This window comes from Eubalaena glacialis, chromosome 6, assembly GCF_028564815.1.
Source record: "Eubalaena glacialis isolate mEubGla1 chromosome 6, mEubGla1.1.hap2.+ XY, whole genome shotgun sequence".
Classification (NCBI taxonomy): domain Eukaryota; kingdom Metazoa; phylum Chordata; class Mammalia; order Artiodactyla; family Balaenidae; genus Eubalaena; species Eubalaena glacialis.
In genome coordinates this window covers 6,082,034-6,098,017 of record NC_083721.1, presented here as the reverse complement: position 1 = coordinate 6,098,017, position 15,984 = coordinate 6,082,034, and the positions used below count along the sequence as shown (strand labels likewise).

Sequence of the window (15,984 nt, the reverse complement as noted above, 5' to 3'; positions counted from 1 at the left end):
GGAACATCTCCTCATGTGACTACATTCTGGAATAGAATTATTCACTTATACTCTAGGAAAATGAAAATAATACTAGCAGGAGAAAAGTATGTTTCAAGAATGGTGTACTCCAATATAAAATAAAAAGTTAAAAGAAAAAGTAGATGAAAAAAAGAATTAATGCTGAGCCTGGAAGCCAGTCAAACGTACAATTAACTCAAATAGCTGTTAATGTTCTGCCCTGTGATACTTGATGAGAATGTTAGCATTTGAGAACGTGGGGGAAAGTACTTATTTTCCACGACCTCCCCAGCCCCGCCTGGCCTCCCCGCTGCCGCCCAGGAGCGGGTCTGGTCCCTCCTCCGCTCCAGCTCCTTCCCGGCTCCACGGTCCTCACCGTGGCCGAAGCGCCCTGCCCACCGCCCCCTCCGACACGCCACCTCCTACTTCGTCGCCCCCTGTGCGACCCCTCCTCTGGGCCCAGCGTCGGTGGGACCTTCTCTTCTCGGGGTTCCGCGTGGACCACTTCCTTCTAGTCTCCTGAGCTGCCGTCAGCTCACCCTCAGCCCCTTCCCTGCCCCCTCCTCGGTGGGGACCTTCTTTCCAGCACCCACCTACCTCTTCGCCCCGTAGGTCTTCCCCAAGGGCACAGGCTCCCGAGGGTGGGGCATTTTGTTCCCAGGGCCCGGAGCAGTGCCTGACACAGTATATGTGCAGAAAATATTTATCAAGTGAATGAGGAAACTTTCTAGGACAGTAAGAATTACCAAAATGGGGCTTCCCTGGTGGCGCAGTGGTTAAGAATCCGCCTACCAAGGCAGGGGACATGGGTTTGAGCCCTGGTCCTGGAAGATCCCACATGCCACGGAGCAACTAAGCCCATGCGCCACAACTACTGAGCCTGCGCTCTAGAGCCCAAAAGCCACAACTACTGAGCCTGCACGCCTAGAGCCCACGAGCCACAACTACTGAAGCCGGCGCACCTAGAGCCGGTGCTCGGCCATCGCAATGAGAAGCCCGCGCACCACAACTGTGTAACCCCCGCCCGCCGCAACTAGAGAAAGCCTGCGTGCAGCCATGAAGACCCAACACAGCCAAAAATAAATAAATAAAACAAATAAATTTATTTAAGAAAAAAAAGAATTACCAAAATGGACTAAAAAATAGGTGGAAAACGTAAACTGACCAGTGACCACAGAAGGAACCGCACGGGAGCCAGCGGCTTTCCAGGGGTTCTGCCCACCCTCGGTGTCGTTTAAACCTCATTCTAAAGCCAGTCTGGCCTCACAGCTAAGAGGTGGCCCCTCCCGGCACGGCCCTGGGCCCCTCGGGGGCTGTTCCCGCGGCTGCTCTTTCCAGGGAGGTTGTGCTCGCCCAGCCCGGTGGGGTGTCACCCAGATGTCCCTTTAGCAATAACTTAACATGGAAACAATGGGGCAGTGTCTTCAACGTTCTGAGGGAAAATGATCTCCAGCCCAGAATTTTCTTTCCAGTCAATTATTAATCAAGTCTAAGTAGAAACATGACATCTCCAGAGGAAATGCACACAGATTTGCCTTCCACGCAAGTGTTCTCAAGAAGCCAGTAGAGATTGTGCTCGTAGGACATGATGGCGTTTACCAGGAAAGGGAAGGACACAGGGTAGGAAAGAGACCTGGTGGCGCAGGGGTGACAGGAACCAGCAGGAAGGGTGAAGGGAGGCCCCAGGACCGCAGAGGGCACCAGGCCAAGGGCTTAATCATTAAGGGCTGGCACCACCAAGCCCCTGCCCCGCTAACCCCGCAGCCTCCAGTGTCCTTGGTCCGACCTGACCACGCGGGGCCTGGCTGAGCCGTCGCCCTCCCTACGGTGCCTGCAGCCTGGGTGGGCTGAGGACCCTCATGTCACCGCACAGGGCCCTCTGCTCTCTCTGGGGAGCCCAGCACACAGGGTCTCTCCGCACACCCCACCCGCAGAGCAGCCCTGCCGCTGCCTGTCTCCGATGGGTCCCCAGCTCCCAGGACCCGGCCTGACCTTGGCCCTGGCTGGGCCCCGGTGCCTTCAGGGAAGCTGCGGCCAGCCTGCCTGCTCTGGAATCTTCTTTAGGGGCAGTGCTGCCCTTTACTCAGCTGGGTTTGAGACTGAGACTCAGTTTTTCAAAACTGAACATGTTGTTTAAGAATACACACGGGATCGGGAGTTGTGCGGAAAAGCTGGCATAAAATGGAAGATCGTGGTTGTTTGTGGTGGGCGGCGGGAGGGTTATGGTTATGAAGGGCCCGCAGGGTGTCCCAGGGGACGCTAATGTTCCGCGTCTTAAGCAGGTAGTGGAGTTCATTTTATAACAGTTCTTTAAATTGAATATATCTGTTTTATGTATACTTTTATACACACACTGAGTAATTCACAAGTTAAAAAAACAAAGTAAGAGTAAAGGAGAGGGGCTTCCCTGGTGGCGCAGTGGTTAGGAATCCGCCTGCCAATTCAGGGGACACGGGTTCGAGTCCTGGTCCTGGAAGATCCCACATGCCGTGCAGCAACTAAGCCCACTAGCCACAACTACTGAGCCTGCGCTCTAGAGCCCACGTGCCGCAACTACTGAAGCCCCCACGCCTAGAGCCCATGCTCCGCAACAAGAGATGCCTCTGCAATGAGAAGCCCGCGCACGGCAACGAAGAGTAGCCCCTGCTTGCTGCAGCTAGAGAAAAGCCCACGTGCAGCAATGAAGACCCAACGCAGCCAAAAAAAAAAAAAAAAAAAAGTAAAGGAGACTTTTGAAAGTTGTTAAAATTACCTTCATATTTTCTCTTGGAATCCTCTTGGTTTGGTAGTTTACTGATACAGTGAGGAATTGCATGGATTATTTCAATCGATTTTTCTTTATGACCAATGTTTCCTCTTGTCTTTTTACCCTGTAATTTAGAAAAGTGGCAAAAACATATTTTTGGCAGTAGAGGTAATTTTAAATTGTGTTTTATTTAATGAATACATATACTTTTTGTATAGAACAAGTGAGTAAAGCTTATTTTTGTAAAGATATGTTTAATTAGACACTGCAAGAATTCAAATTTGCTGTACCTTAGTTGTCAAAGATGGAACATCTTCCGATTTTTGGGTTTCCTGGTGTCGCATACTTGTAAATGAAACACTTTTCCTGTCTGCTTGTACTGACTTTGTTGAAGAAACTACAGAACAGGTATATTATATGTAAGAAACATATTTTACATTTGGAAGCAATATTGACTTTAAATATAAAAATAACAACTGAAGTTTGTAATGTAATAATAAAACAAAGTATAGTAGATGTTTTCTAAAGATTTTCAGTAAATATATAACATTTGCCAGTTGCACTTTTTCCCCTAGCATCCTGCCTGTTTTGTCTTATTTTGGGCCCCAGAGGTTATGGCTTTCACAGTGGTAAAGTACCAAAGAAGCAGGCGTTAGGATGGGTCGGCATTGCCATTGGAGGACACGGCTGTCCCTGCTGGCAGAAGGGATTCAAAACCTAGCCGTGCACTTGTGAGAGGGTGCGCCATCCTGTCTCCTGTGTCAGAGCTCTTGGTTATCGATGGTTGGATTGCCCATGCTAACGTGCATGAACGCTAAGCCCAGCAGTCACTTTCCTTGAAGTGTTATCCCATTTAAATGACCCCGTGTTTGATTTTATCACCTTCTCTGCTGGCTGTTGTTCTGGATTATAAACCAAAAGCAAACAAAGGCAGGCAAGGAAATCTGAGGTTGTTGCCTTGAAAAGTAAACACATAGTTACTTGTAGCAAAATGAGAGGCAAGTGTTCCTATTGTGCCTCTTCTGAGCAGAATCTTATGCTGGGAGATCTTGGCGGGGAGGGAATAAGTACATCCTGTCTTGAAGGAAAAGATACTACTCAGCAATAAAAAGGTACAAACTAATGATAGTAGCACAGCATAGATGAGTCTCAAAAACATGCTGGCCAAGAGAAGCCAGACACCAAAGAGGACCTGCTGTATGATCCCACTCATGAAGTTCTAGAACAGGCAGACTGAGCTGTTGTGACTGAGGAAATCCGAGGTTGTCTTGGGCTGGGGCTGGGGGACCCCTGACTGCCAGAGGCATGAGGGGCACCTCCTGAGGAGATGGGTCGGTGTTCTAAATCTTGAGGGAGGTGGTGGTTACATGGGTATAAGCACTTGTCAAAACCCATGGAATTGCACGCTTAAAACAGGTGCATCGTATTGGGGTAAACTGTACCTAAATAAAGTTAACCTTAAAAATACACACAGTGGCCAACAGATCTACCTAGAAAGTCCAGTATTTGGCAGACATTTTGCATCAAGTTGAAAGTTACCCTCTCATTCACCCGAGTAAGGACATAAAAGACCGAGTGGAGGATGGGAACACGGGAAAGCCTCCCTATTCTCTTCTAGCTGTTTCAACCATGTCACAGTTTGGTTATTCTAGAATCACAAAATGTGTCTCAATGCCTAACAAAACGATTTTTAAAAATGTCTGTTATCTTGGTGATATAAGTTAGAAAATCTGACTAGATACTCCAAAATAGATTTCGAGCAAAAATAATTAAAACATACCTTACCTTTTGGATAATCTTCTTTGTCACGTAAATTTCTAAGTATCTGGTTAGTATAGATGTTTCTAATTTCCAGCTCTCGACCCTTCTCCTAAAGAGAACCACAATACCAATATTTCTATAATTGTTTGCTTTCATCAACCTTGATTTCTTGTAAAAAAACAATTTAAAGTGAGCTCAGTGTTCTTTGAATAAAATCTATAGGTTCCAGCAGAAACAGAAATGGGCCAGATCATTACATATCATTCCAGACATCCAAAAGCACTAGCTTTAGAAAAAAAAAAAAAGCACTAGCTTAAAAAAAAAAAAAAAAAAAAGCACTAGCTTTTTAACAGAGTAATGAACCATTGTGACGTGGACAATATATATATTTTAAAATTAATTAATTAATTAATTGATTTTTGGCTGCATTGGTCTTCGTTGCTGCGCACGGGCTTTCTCTAGTTGCGGCGAGCAGAGGCTACTCTTTGTTGTGGTGCGCAGGCTTCTCATTGTGGTGGCTTCTCTTGTTGTGGAGCACAGGCTCTAGGCGCAAGGGCTTCAGTAGTTGTGGCACGTGGGCTCAGTAGTTGTGGCTTGTGGGCTCTAGAGCGCAGGCTCAGTAGTTGTGGCGCACAGGCTTAGTTGCTCTGCGGCATGTGGGATCTTCCTGGAGCAGGGCTCGAACCCGTGTCCCCTGCATTGGCAGGCGGATTCTTAACCACTGCGCCACCAGGGAAACCCCATTTTTGAGTTGGGTTATTTGTTTTTTGGTTGTTGAGTTTTTTCTCACAGTCTCTTTTAATCTATAAGTTCCCACCCTCATCTCTTTTTATTTGTTTCACTTTGATATTTATTTGTTGTGGAAACTGGGTAGTTTGTGCTGTAGAGTTTGCCACAGTCTGATGTTGCTGATTGCATCCCTGAGGTGTTGCTTATCATGTTCCCCTGCTACCATATTTCTCTTAAATTGGTTGTTAGAGCTAAATGTTTAATCAGATCTAGGTATGTTTTTTCTGGCAATAGTACTCCCTAGGTGGAGGTGTGTACGTCTGTCAGGAAGTGCATAGCATCGGATGGTTTCCCTTTGTGACGATCATTGCTCAGATCCACTATTTCATTAGAAGTTCCAAAATAGTGATGTTCTCATCCTTTCATTCCTTCTTCATTATTGATGGGAATGCCTTTACATGGAAGGTCTTCCCTTCTCACAAATTATTTGGTTACTCTGAGTATAGGAAAGGTAAAAGTAATTGTTTCTTTCCCTTTATTTACCAGTTTTTGAAATAGTGTGCTGGTTCCCTAGCATCCTCTAAAGGTGACTGAGTAATCACTGAGGTGTTTTGTTTTGTAAATATCCTTATGAACTTTCTGATTTCTGTATATTTGCTAAGTTTCAATCCACACAGTTATCTTTACTGATCCTAAATTGCCCCATCTTTGGCCAGTAAGAACCATCTTTGGCTCCTGAATCTCTTTGACATTACCCTAATGGTTCTTTGTAGTTTCCTTGCTTCTCTATATGTCCCAGGCTCACGTAGTATAGTTCATGCTCCAGACCTAGAATTTTTTTAAGGTGCCTTAGTTCTTTTTAGTGGGTTATGGATTTTGAAGACCATAGTATGTCATTAGGGGTATTCATTGTTAGTGAGTGGGTCACATTAGGAAATATGTATTTATTTTTAAAGATAAAATGTATCATAAAATCATACTTTCACTTCACTTCACAATCAGGACTACAGGATTTTTACTTGACCTTATCTTACCTCTGTATTTTCTTTCTTCCATCCCCCAAATCCCAGTTCTCAATGACACCAACATAGTTCATTATGTGCTTTATCCCATAAGATATATACAACAGTCTCAAAATAACCGTACCAACTCTGTCATCAAGCGTGTATTTCACTAGGCATATGCAGTGAAATTGACGTGTTTTAAGTCTCTTGGAATGGTGTCTCTCTGTGACATTATGCCTACACCGGAATACACAGTGGGCTCATTTTTTTTTTTCATTTTACTCTGGATTTTTAGGGAAAGTTTTTTGATTTTTTTTTTTTTTACATTTCATTCTGCTTCATAATTACACAAAATATTTACATATTTCCAAAGTCAAATCTACCAAAAAGATATTCAAGGAAATCTAGGTTCTATAGCTGTCCCTTCTACTCTATTTTCTCCCCATTTCCACTATTATCCTACTATGCTTTTTTCAAAATATAAGCAAATTTGTAGATATATTTGTATTGTCTCCTTTTCTTACATGATGGCATACTACACACTTCCCTCTGCCTTCCTTTTTTCACTTATCAATATATCCTGGCGATTGCTCCATATTACAATATAAAGAAACCGCATTCCATTTTACAGATGCACAGAAATCCATTGCGTATATTTACTTTTCTTTTTAAAAATAAATTTGGATCTTACTGTATATAGAATTTTGTATCTTTCTTTTCATTAAGCATTTCATTAATTATTAAGCTTTTCTCCTGTCAAAATTGTTTTTTAATGACTGTATAGTATATACGTGCACATGGCTGCATATGAAAGCACAAACTTTATTTTAAAATTCCCTGATTGTGTCTCCATATGTGTGTGTGTGTTTGCTTTGACCAGTGGATCTTGAAGCCTCTTCTGTTAGACTTCTAAGGTAGTTCCTATAGCCACGCCCATTTTCTGGCATATTCTTCTCTCTGAAGTTTCCTGAGGCTCCAGAGAAGAATGAAACAGAACTCTTTTCCCTGCTTTACAAAGGGAGAGTTTACATCCAACTTTCTTCCCTGTCTCTGAGTGCTCTCAAGGCTCCCGGGAAACCTGTATTTCCTGTTTGTCATAAAAGTTAAAGATTCTTGTCTTAAAGAATCATGCTTAAGATTTACTAACTGAGGCTTGAACACCTATATTTCTTAAGTATTTTATCTAGCTTTTCCAACTTGTTGCACATTTTAGAAATCTTGAAGGCAGAAAGAACAAAAGTCTGAAAAGTAAATTTTTTTTAATTTTTTTTTTTTTTCTTTTGGCCGAGCTGCACAGCTTGTGGGATCTTAGTTCCCCAACCAGGGATGGAACCTGGGGCCCAGCAGTGAAAGTGCTGAGTCTTAACCACTGGACTGCCAGGGAACTCCCCAAAGAAAATATTTTTAATTCTCATTTTTAGGGCAGATTTTTAAAAAATTGAAGTATAGTTGCCGTACAATATTATATGTTACAGGTGTACAGTATAGTGATTCGCAATTTTTAAGGGTTAAACTCCATTTATAGTTATTATAAAATATTGGCTATATTCCCTGTGTTGTACAATACATCCTTGTAGCTTATTTTATACCTAATAATTTGAACCTCTTACTCCCCTACCCCTATATTGCCCCTCCCCCTTCCCTCTCCCCACTGGTAACCACTAGTTTGTTCTGTGAGTCTGCTTCTTTTTTGTTATATTCACTAGTTTGTTGTATTTTTTAGATTCCACAAATAAGTGATATCATAGAGTATTTGCCTTTCTCTGTCTGACTTTTCACTTAGCATAATACTCTCCAAATGAGGGCATATTTTAAAAGACAGTTTTTAAGCATATTTGCAAGTGAGGCTTTAAAATGAATTTATGTATATATAAAGTAGATAAGCAACAAGGATTTACTGTACAACACAGAGAACAATATTCAATATCTTGTAATAAACGATAATGGAAAATAACCTGAAAAAAATATAACTGCATCACTTTGCTGTATACCCGAAACTAACACAATATTGTAAATCAACTATACTTCAATGAAAAAATGAATTTATGGGCCACAAAAATTACTCTAAATATTTTAATGTTATAAGTGAATTTTTTAAATAGAAAAACTTATTTTGGGTTCCACTAAAATGTTAACAAAGTACAATATTACTTCATGTGATGAGATAAAAATGATAATAAGAAGTCTTGTGAATGAATAGACAAGAGTTTTAATTTTTCTAATTACATATTCACCAGGCTGTTAACTGATTCTCATAATTTCAGATCCTCTGTTCATATGGTTGTAGGGAAAAAAGTTATTTTGAGAAAGCTATACTTGAAGTTAAGTAATTTAAAGATATATTAGGCATAAATAGCTCTGATATTTTGGGAAGCAGCATTTCATAAATTTTGTTACATTTTGTTTTAAAAGAAGTACCTTAAGTTTTTGTTGAAGGTGTTTTATTTCCATTTGCAGAGTCTTTGTAGCTGCTTGAGCTGCTGAGGTCTTCCGGTTCTCAAAGGCCAACTGCTGAGTAAAGGCTTTATTGTTCAGCCTCAGTTGTTTCTCCAAGCTCTGAAAATAGTATATATTTCAACTCTCTGGAACCAGTGTAGTATTACAAAAAACTTCGACTGTAATGGAACTAATTACATTTATGAAAAGTGCAAAATTTTAATACAATTTTAGTGGATGGCTTGTCTAGAGGACACATATTAGAACTAAATATTAACACACACACAAAAAGTCAAAAAATTCCAGATCCCAACTCTAGGGAATAAATATCATGTTTCCAGCCTAATGTTTTTTACACTCTGGAATTTAGTAAAAAAATTTTTGGAACAGATCCTGAAAAATCAATAAATAAAATCAACGTTATACTTTACAACTAAACCTAAGCAGTTCTGTTGAAATGAAGTATACCACTAACTTGGCATGGTGCACTCGTGAAAACCTTTCAAGTCTCTCTTGCCAAAGAGTTGACCAGCGTCAGTGCAGACCATCACGCTCGGACTGTGATTCTCAGATAACTGAGACGAAAAGTTATGATGGGGTCTCACACAGCCACACCACATGGATGGATTATAAGCCAATGAAACGACTGACTTAGCACAGTAACCATCTATAAATACGAAGGACTCACTGTTGCATATTCGCCTTCTCTGTGGAACGAGAACTGTTTTACTGGAGAACTGTTTGAGCGGGACTTTGACAGGAGCTTGGCCAAAAGGCCTTTTCTTTCCTTCTTTTCCATAAAGTGTGGTTTCCCTCATTACAACATTAATACTTTCTCATTAAAGTGGAAAATATGGTAAGCTAATAGGACGAAATAATCGCTAAAAATCCCATTTCCTAACATATTAACATTAAAAAGAATACCGACATGTTTTGGCCCACAAACTTTTTCTCCCACCAAATGCCCTACAACCAAATGAAATTTCCCATACAACCAAGTGCCTCCGATAAGAAAATAGCTGATTAGTTCTCAAATTCTTTTTGGTTTTGGTTGTAGTATAAAAACATGAGCTACTTAAACAAGTTTGTGTAAAAAATATGTAGATGAGATACAAATACATTTACTTTCACATGACAGACAGATGCTAAGATGGATCCAATCCTACCGGAAAGGCCAAACGTTAGAAGTTTGGTACACTATTTACATGAATGAAAAATGAGGTGGCTCATTATTTCCTGTAGCTCCCATATCCATTTTATGTGAGAAAATTCTCTTTGAAAATAGAGGAGGGTTTTACCAAAAAAGAAATAACAGAAAAAATAGTGGCTGAAATGAAATTCATATCTTATTATTATTTCAAGATCATTGAAAATACTTGTCTCTCACCATTAGGGAATTAAACAGTAAATTACTTGCATTTGTGTTTATGTCCATAGAGACCAAAACTACCTAATGTAAAATAGGCAGAATTTTCAATATGATCAGAGTGTTCTCCCAAATCATCCCTTGCAATGTAATCCCCAGGCTTTTGACCACCATGCACCCTTGAGGAATAGCTATCTATTCATTTCTAAAATTATTTAAATTCCTTTTCCCTATCTGTCCCCAGGAATATTACCTGGGGAAATTTCCTATTTCTAGGACATTAGAAATGTCTCGACAGACTGATGAGGGAGAGAACGAGGAGGGGGGTGGCGAGGAGACGCACTCAGGGTTTAGGGAAGTAGCCTTTGAAGAAGGCAGTCTGGAGTAGAGGCTTGCTTTCCAGGAGAGGTTTCCCACAACACAGCGCAGCACAACCCCTTCAGCATGTGAACAAACCCCCCTGACCTCAGCAGCTGGACTGCCTGAGAGAACGGTCATTTCCAGGTAAATGAGCCCAGCTGTAGCTGAGCAGAACCGCACGGGGCCTTCCCGGGACAGAACCCCTCACCCCACCCCCTGCAATGTCCTCCGCCTGCCTCTGGTCTGTAGAAAAACGTTATCCTCTTAGGCCTTTCCTGAGTTCCAAAGAGTAAATTTAATCAGAGAAATGAGAAAATGCAGAAAGAAAGGAAAATAGTCAAGAAAGACAAAATAATAAGTTTAGCCATTAAACAAAGTCAAGGACCTTTAGTCCCTCCTCAGGGGCTACAGTTAATATTCTGAGCCATGTCCTGTGAGCTGTCCTGTAGCTGTACTGAAACCCCATCAGGTGGAAGAAGTTAACTGCATGCTGCCCACCAGCACGGAGACCGCAGTCGGGTTGGAACCAGAAGGTTGATGACGCTGACTCCTGATTACCTCACCACCAACCAATCAGAAGAATGTCCACGAGGTGATCACACAGCCCACGTCCCCCCTCCCTCACCCTGTCTTTAAAAACCTTTCCCTGAAAGCCATCAGGGAGTTTGGGCCTTTTGAGCACTAGCTGCCTGGACTCCTTGCTTGGTGCTCTGCAATAAACACCTTCCTTCACTACAGCCTGGTGTCAGTAGATTGGCTTTACTGTGCGCGGGCAAGCGGACCCGAGTTAGGTTGGGTAACACAGCCACAGGACCTCTCGTTCAGTGCACAAGAGAAGGCGCTGTTTCTCTCTCTCCTGTGGCCCTCCCCTTCGCCTTCCCCGCCCCCTCCCCATCAGGCACCACCATCTGTGAGTTCTTGCTCAGCACAGCAGTTGGCAGTGCTTCATTCCACAGGCATATATGATGAATGCGCACCCTCTCTCTATTAACTTTGGAAACTTAACGTTTCTAGACCTCTGAAATACAGACCTGTATTTGTTTGTCATTTCCCTCCATTTTTGTTGTAAGAACAGACAATCTTTGAGTAAGCTCATCCCTCTCTGCAAGATTTTTGTCTTCAGAAAGTTTCTGCAGTGCCTGCAAGGCATCTTTAGTCTTCAACAGCTCGCTGTCTGTTTCTCTAAGTTTCCTAGACACGTCTCTTTCCTTTCCCTGGGATTTCCTGAGTAGCTGCCTTAAACTTTTTACTTCATTCTGATGTTTAACCATAATTTGAGGTAGATTATTTTGTGAATTCTCATATTTTCCTATAGCTTTCAGGTGCTTAAGCTGGAGTTGTTTCAGAAATTGGTTTTCTATGACTGTGGCCTCCAGTTTGCGGTGTAGATCAGCTAATTCATTTTTCAGTTCTTTAATCTTATGAAGCCTCGCTGAGAGTACGCGGTGAGCCATGGCATCTCGTCTCTGGGCAGCCACACTGATCTGAGAATTTAAAAATGGTGCATTCCAGTTGTGCTTTTTCTCCACCGAGATTTCCTTCTGGCCTGTGTAAGCAGATAATCCAGTTTGTTACTAGTAATGTGTATATAGATATGTAGATATGTAAATATGCAGGTGTGTGTAATACCCCCTGCCCCCTGCCCTCACACATATACATACACACAGGCAAACTAGAAGGGGAAGGAACTAACACTGAATGAATACCCATGCTTTAGGCTAGGTACTTTATGTTTAGGTATCTCATTTAATACAATCCTTTAAGGTCAGTAGTAGTCTATTTTATAGCTGGAGATTATAAGTCATTTGTCCAAGGATACATAACCACAAAGTGACATAAAATGAACTGAAAACCAGGTCTTCTCTGACTCTAAAACCTGTACTTATTTCTATCAGAAAAGGTATACTAAAACCCATAATAATCGATAACATTTACTAAGGGTTTACCATATGTGAAGCATTGAATTAAATGCTTTATGTAGATTATCTGATGTAATTCTTCCAACAAAACGTTACAAGGCAATTAGAGTGTAACATTAGAGCCTAATGTTATTTATGTGATGATCTCATATATTTAAAAAGAACCTTAAAAAGCCATTAAACTGCTTAGAATATTCATATAAGGATTCCATCTCTCAATAAACCCAACACAACCAATTTTTCCTCTGTTACTTTTGGGTGAGCACTAAATTAACTAGTTAGATGGTTTGTATTTGGGAGTCTATTTTGAACAAAAAGCATCTAAACGATATTACATGAAGCTTACGTAACTGAATTTGAGTATGTCAAATGTATGTGTAACCTCATTGTATTATTATCCCATTTTAAAGATGAAAAAACTGTGCTGAGTGATGTCACTTATCAATGGGCACACAGCTGGTAAGTGGTGAGACAGACCCACGTCTATGTGCCTTTGTCACTGCCCCATATGTATTGTATGTGCATCTGTATGATATTCATATGTGCATCTGTGTATGCAAATGTATGTGTGTGCATGTGCACATATTAGTATATCTATACTCTGAGAAAGAGAGACTGAAACTGGATTCTAGAATCTAAAAAAAATATGGTCCTCATCCTGGAGAAAGGCTCTTAGTGGCCAATGTCACTGGAGTCCTAACCCTAAGCTATTGGCCAAGTGTGGACACCTCATCTGAGACATGGCTTAGCGTGTTTGGTCTAGGTGGTGGGAAAGGCAATTCTGCCTGTGATGGAAACAATGAGTCAACAGAAACAGAAGATGCTTTCTGAGGATAAAGCATGTGAATCTTGAGCATGACAGACCACACAGATTTCACAATGATCACAGGATCCGTATCAAATCAATAACCAATGGACTGTCTTTACAACTATGCCTCCAGAGGTTTTTATTTTCCCACTGGGAACAATGTAGTAGGGGCTATGGTTGAATATTTGAGTATCTTGGAATAGACTTCTGAGCACACTGAAAACTGGGAAGCAGAGGTCAGACTCTAAGACACCTACTAGAAGGCCAGAGAAGTGTCTGTGGTTGTATCAGGCCGGACACTCTAATACCTTGGGCACTGGCTGGGGGAGTTCTAGACCCAGGCAGTGTGGATCAGGCTGGATGAAAACAGGGGTGGGTGAGGGCTCTCAGGCTCCACACCATGTCCAGCATGATTGAACTTGACCCCAACTTGTAATGCCTTCCAGCTCTTGGGTGGTGTGACCGTGGAGGAGAAAGAGATGTTCCTGAGCCTGGAGGGATGAGGGGTGGTGGGTTCCGTGGGCACTGGAGGCTTGTGTCCCCACCTCACGCTGGACTCGAGTGATGGGAGGGCAGAGTCAGCATGAGTGGGGACTAAACCTCATGGGCATGGGGCACTGGCCAAGGCCCCAGGTCGAGATGTGCACCGAGGGCCTCGGTGCTTCGAAAACGGGAGGTGTCGGCCTTTTAAAGATCACACGGGTCTGGACAAGAAACACAGACGTGGTGAAGATGGAAGGGCCAGAGACCCTTCGCCAAATGTCCTCGTCTGTGTAAGGCCCCCCATGCTCCCTTCATTCCCCAAACATGACTGAGATCCAATGTCTTATCTACCCTAGTGGGTGCGTGTGAGAGAATGAACCAGATTGCCTCAGAAAGGTAAATATCCCACTTGCATTTGAGTGATTAGAATAAATTCATACTGTATATGTCATGCATACTTGTATAATAATAAAGGTTAGGAAACTTGAAATAGGGTTTAATCCTTAAAGATTTATATCTCATTATCCTAACCAATACATAAGAATGGTAAAGCTTACAATTTCTGTCCCATTTCACACAATAAGGCAGATTTAGTTGAATGATTAAGCTACTCTTAAGATAACTAATTGTTAAACCACTAAGCTAAAACACTTAATTCACCAAAAACATGTACATTTAAGTCCATGTTAGCCAAAAAGGGACTCTTCTCATGGCTTAAGAGTAGGCGTGCTTCCACTACAAAGAGTGAACTGTGCTCTTTTGAACAGACCTAAGGACAGCCCCGCACTCGCCTCTTCACTGGCTCCAGCCCGTCCGTTTCCCCAGGTGCATCCTCACCCTCAGCCCCTCCTTTTAAAAGCACGATTGTCCTCCTGTCTCACTGCTGTACCCATGCTGTCTCTTCCTCCATTTTCCCTGGCCCCGTCGTAGCCCCGTCTCCTGGTCACTTTCCTCTTTGGTCTCTCGGTCCCATTCTGTTCCCGAAGTCGTCCACACCCTCAGTCTGGTTCTGGGCCTTAGCCTGAGCCACGTCCCTGCTGGCGCTGGCTCTGCCCTCTGCCGGGTTCTCTCTCTCTTCCAGGTCACCTTAAAAGACGTAGCTCACTTCCTTCAAGGACCAGGGTAAGAAGAGGTTCAAAGGCAGGCCTTTCCCCTTCCTGTTCTCCAGAGCCCTGGCATTAGTGTTGGAGAGGGCATCCCCTCAACCCCACCGTAGGGCTTCCACCTTCCCCCGACTAAAGACAACAGGGCAAAAGCTGTCCAGAGCAACTGAATGCAGTAAAATAACTTCTTTTTTGTATACCAGTTTTTGAGTGACTATCACATATTTTAGCATTGTATTGACAAAACACATCAAGGAAGGATATATAATTGAAGGAATTCTGAAAGTACATTTTTCTACAAAAGAAAAAATAACCATGTTTTGAAAATCAAATTATAGAAATATATTGCTCGCTATTTACATTGATTTAAGTAAATCTCCAATATCTGACCAGAGCAAATATCCTATCATATTGAAGTCCTCTTTTTATCCCTATAATTTTTCTCTATGAAATGTTTTTCTGCTATAAAATTTGCTTTTCTAAGATGGGAATTGAAAATAATCTCTGATGTTACTATTCTTGAGTGAATTCTGGGTCTGTAGTGGTGGTTCCTGATCCAGTGTTACCAGCCCCTGAGGGTCAGAGGTCTACTTTTACATATAAGAAAGCTGAACAGAAATTGAACCTTCACTGGAGAACCGACTGCACCGGCTAAAACGTAACGCCTTTTTGCTTTGGGTTAGAATTACATTACCCCAGCATTAATTCATCAATTACTTGCCGATTAAATTTTTTTGGCAAACACTTGCAAAACATGAGCTGGGAGAGAACAAAAGAATAAAAGAATAAACCAAGAGACACTTTCATCATTCTGTGACAAAGCTTGATGTTACAATGAGTGTTTTAAGGTCATCATACACCGGTACGAGGATCCTCAGGGACATATAATTTGGGTTAATGACGCAGCCAAGATTTACTTAAAATAATTTCAGAGTATTCATACACGAAAGCGTACCCAAGGGAGAGCAAGCCCTCAACTCGGATCATGGAATTTAGGCTCTAGTCCACTGTGAAGTGACTTCATTTAGGCTGCTCCCAATTTATGAACAGGTATCTTGCATAAAGGACACAATAAATATTTGTGGCATAAATAAATGAGGAATCAGTTTTTAAAAGTCAAATTATAAGGTGCTTAGAACTCAAAATACAGTTCGTTTCTTGTAGAAATGGTTTTATAAATGCTAACTGCATTCTCACGCAGTCCCACAAAAGCCCAGACTCCATGTAAGATGTAGTGTATCGTTTGAGGATTTCTTGTCATAAACCCCT

General features: G+C 42.0%; 1 protein-coding gene across 1 annotated transcript in view; it reads right to left on the bottom strand.

Moving 5' to 3' along the window:
• LCA5L (lebercilin LCA5 like) overlaps nt 1-15,984 on the bottom strand; it is a 35,199-nt gene that overhangs the window by 1,974 nt on the left and 17,241 nt on the right. Inside the window, exons 3-7 of the mRNA XM_061192857.1 lie at nt 11,434-11,948; nt 8,659-8,796; nt 4,532-4,616; nt 3,037-3,143; nt 2,753-2,870 (exon numbers count right to left, since the gene is read on the bottom strand). Coding sequence (XP_061048840.1) covers nt 2,753-2,870; nt 3,037-3,143; nt 4,532-4,616; nt 8,659-8,796; nt 11,434-11,948 — 963 coding nt within the window. The remainder of the gene's footprint in view (nt 1-2,752; nt 2,871-3,036; nt 3,144-4,531; nt 4,617-8,658; nt 8,797-11,433; nt 11,949-15,984) is intronic.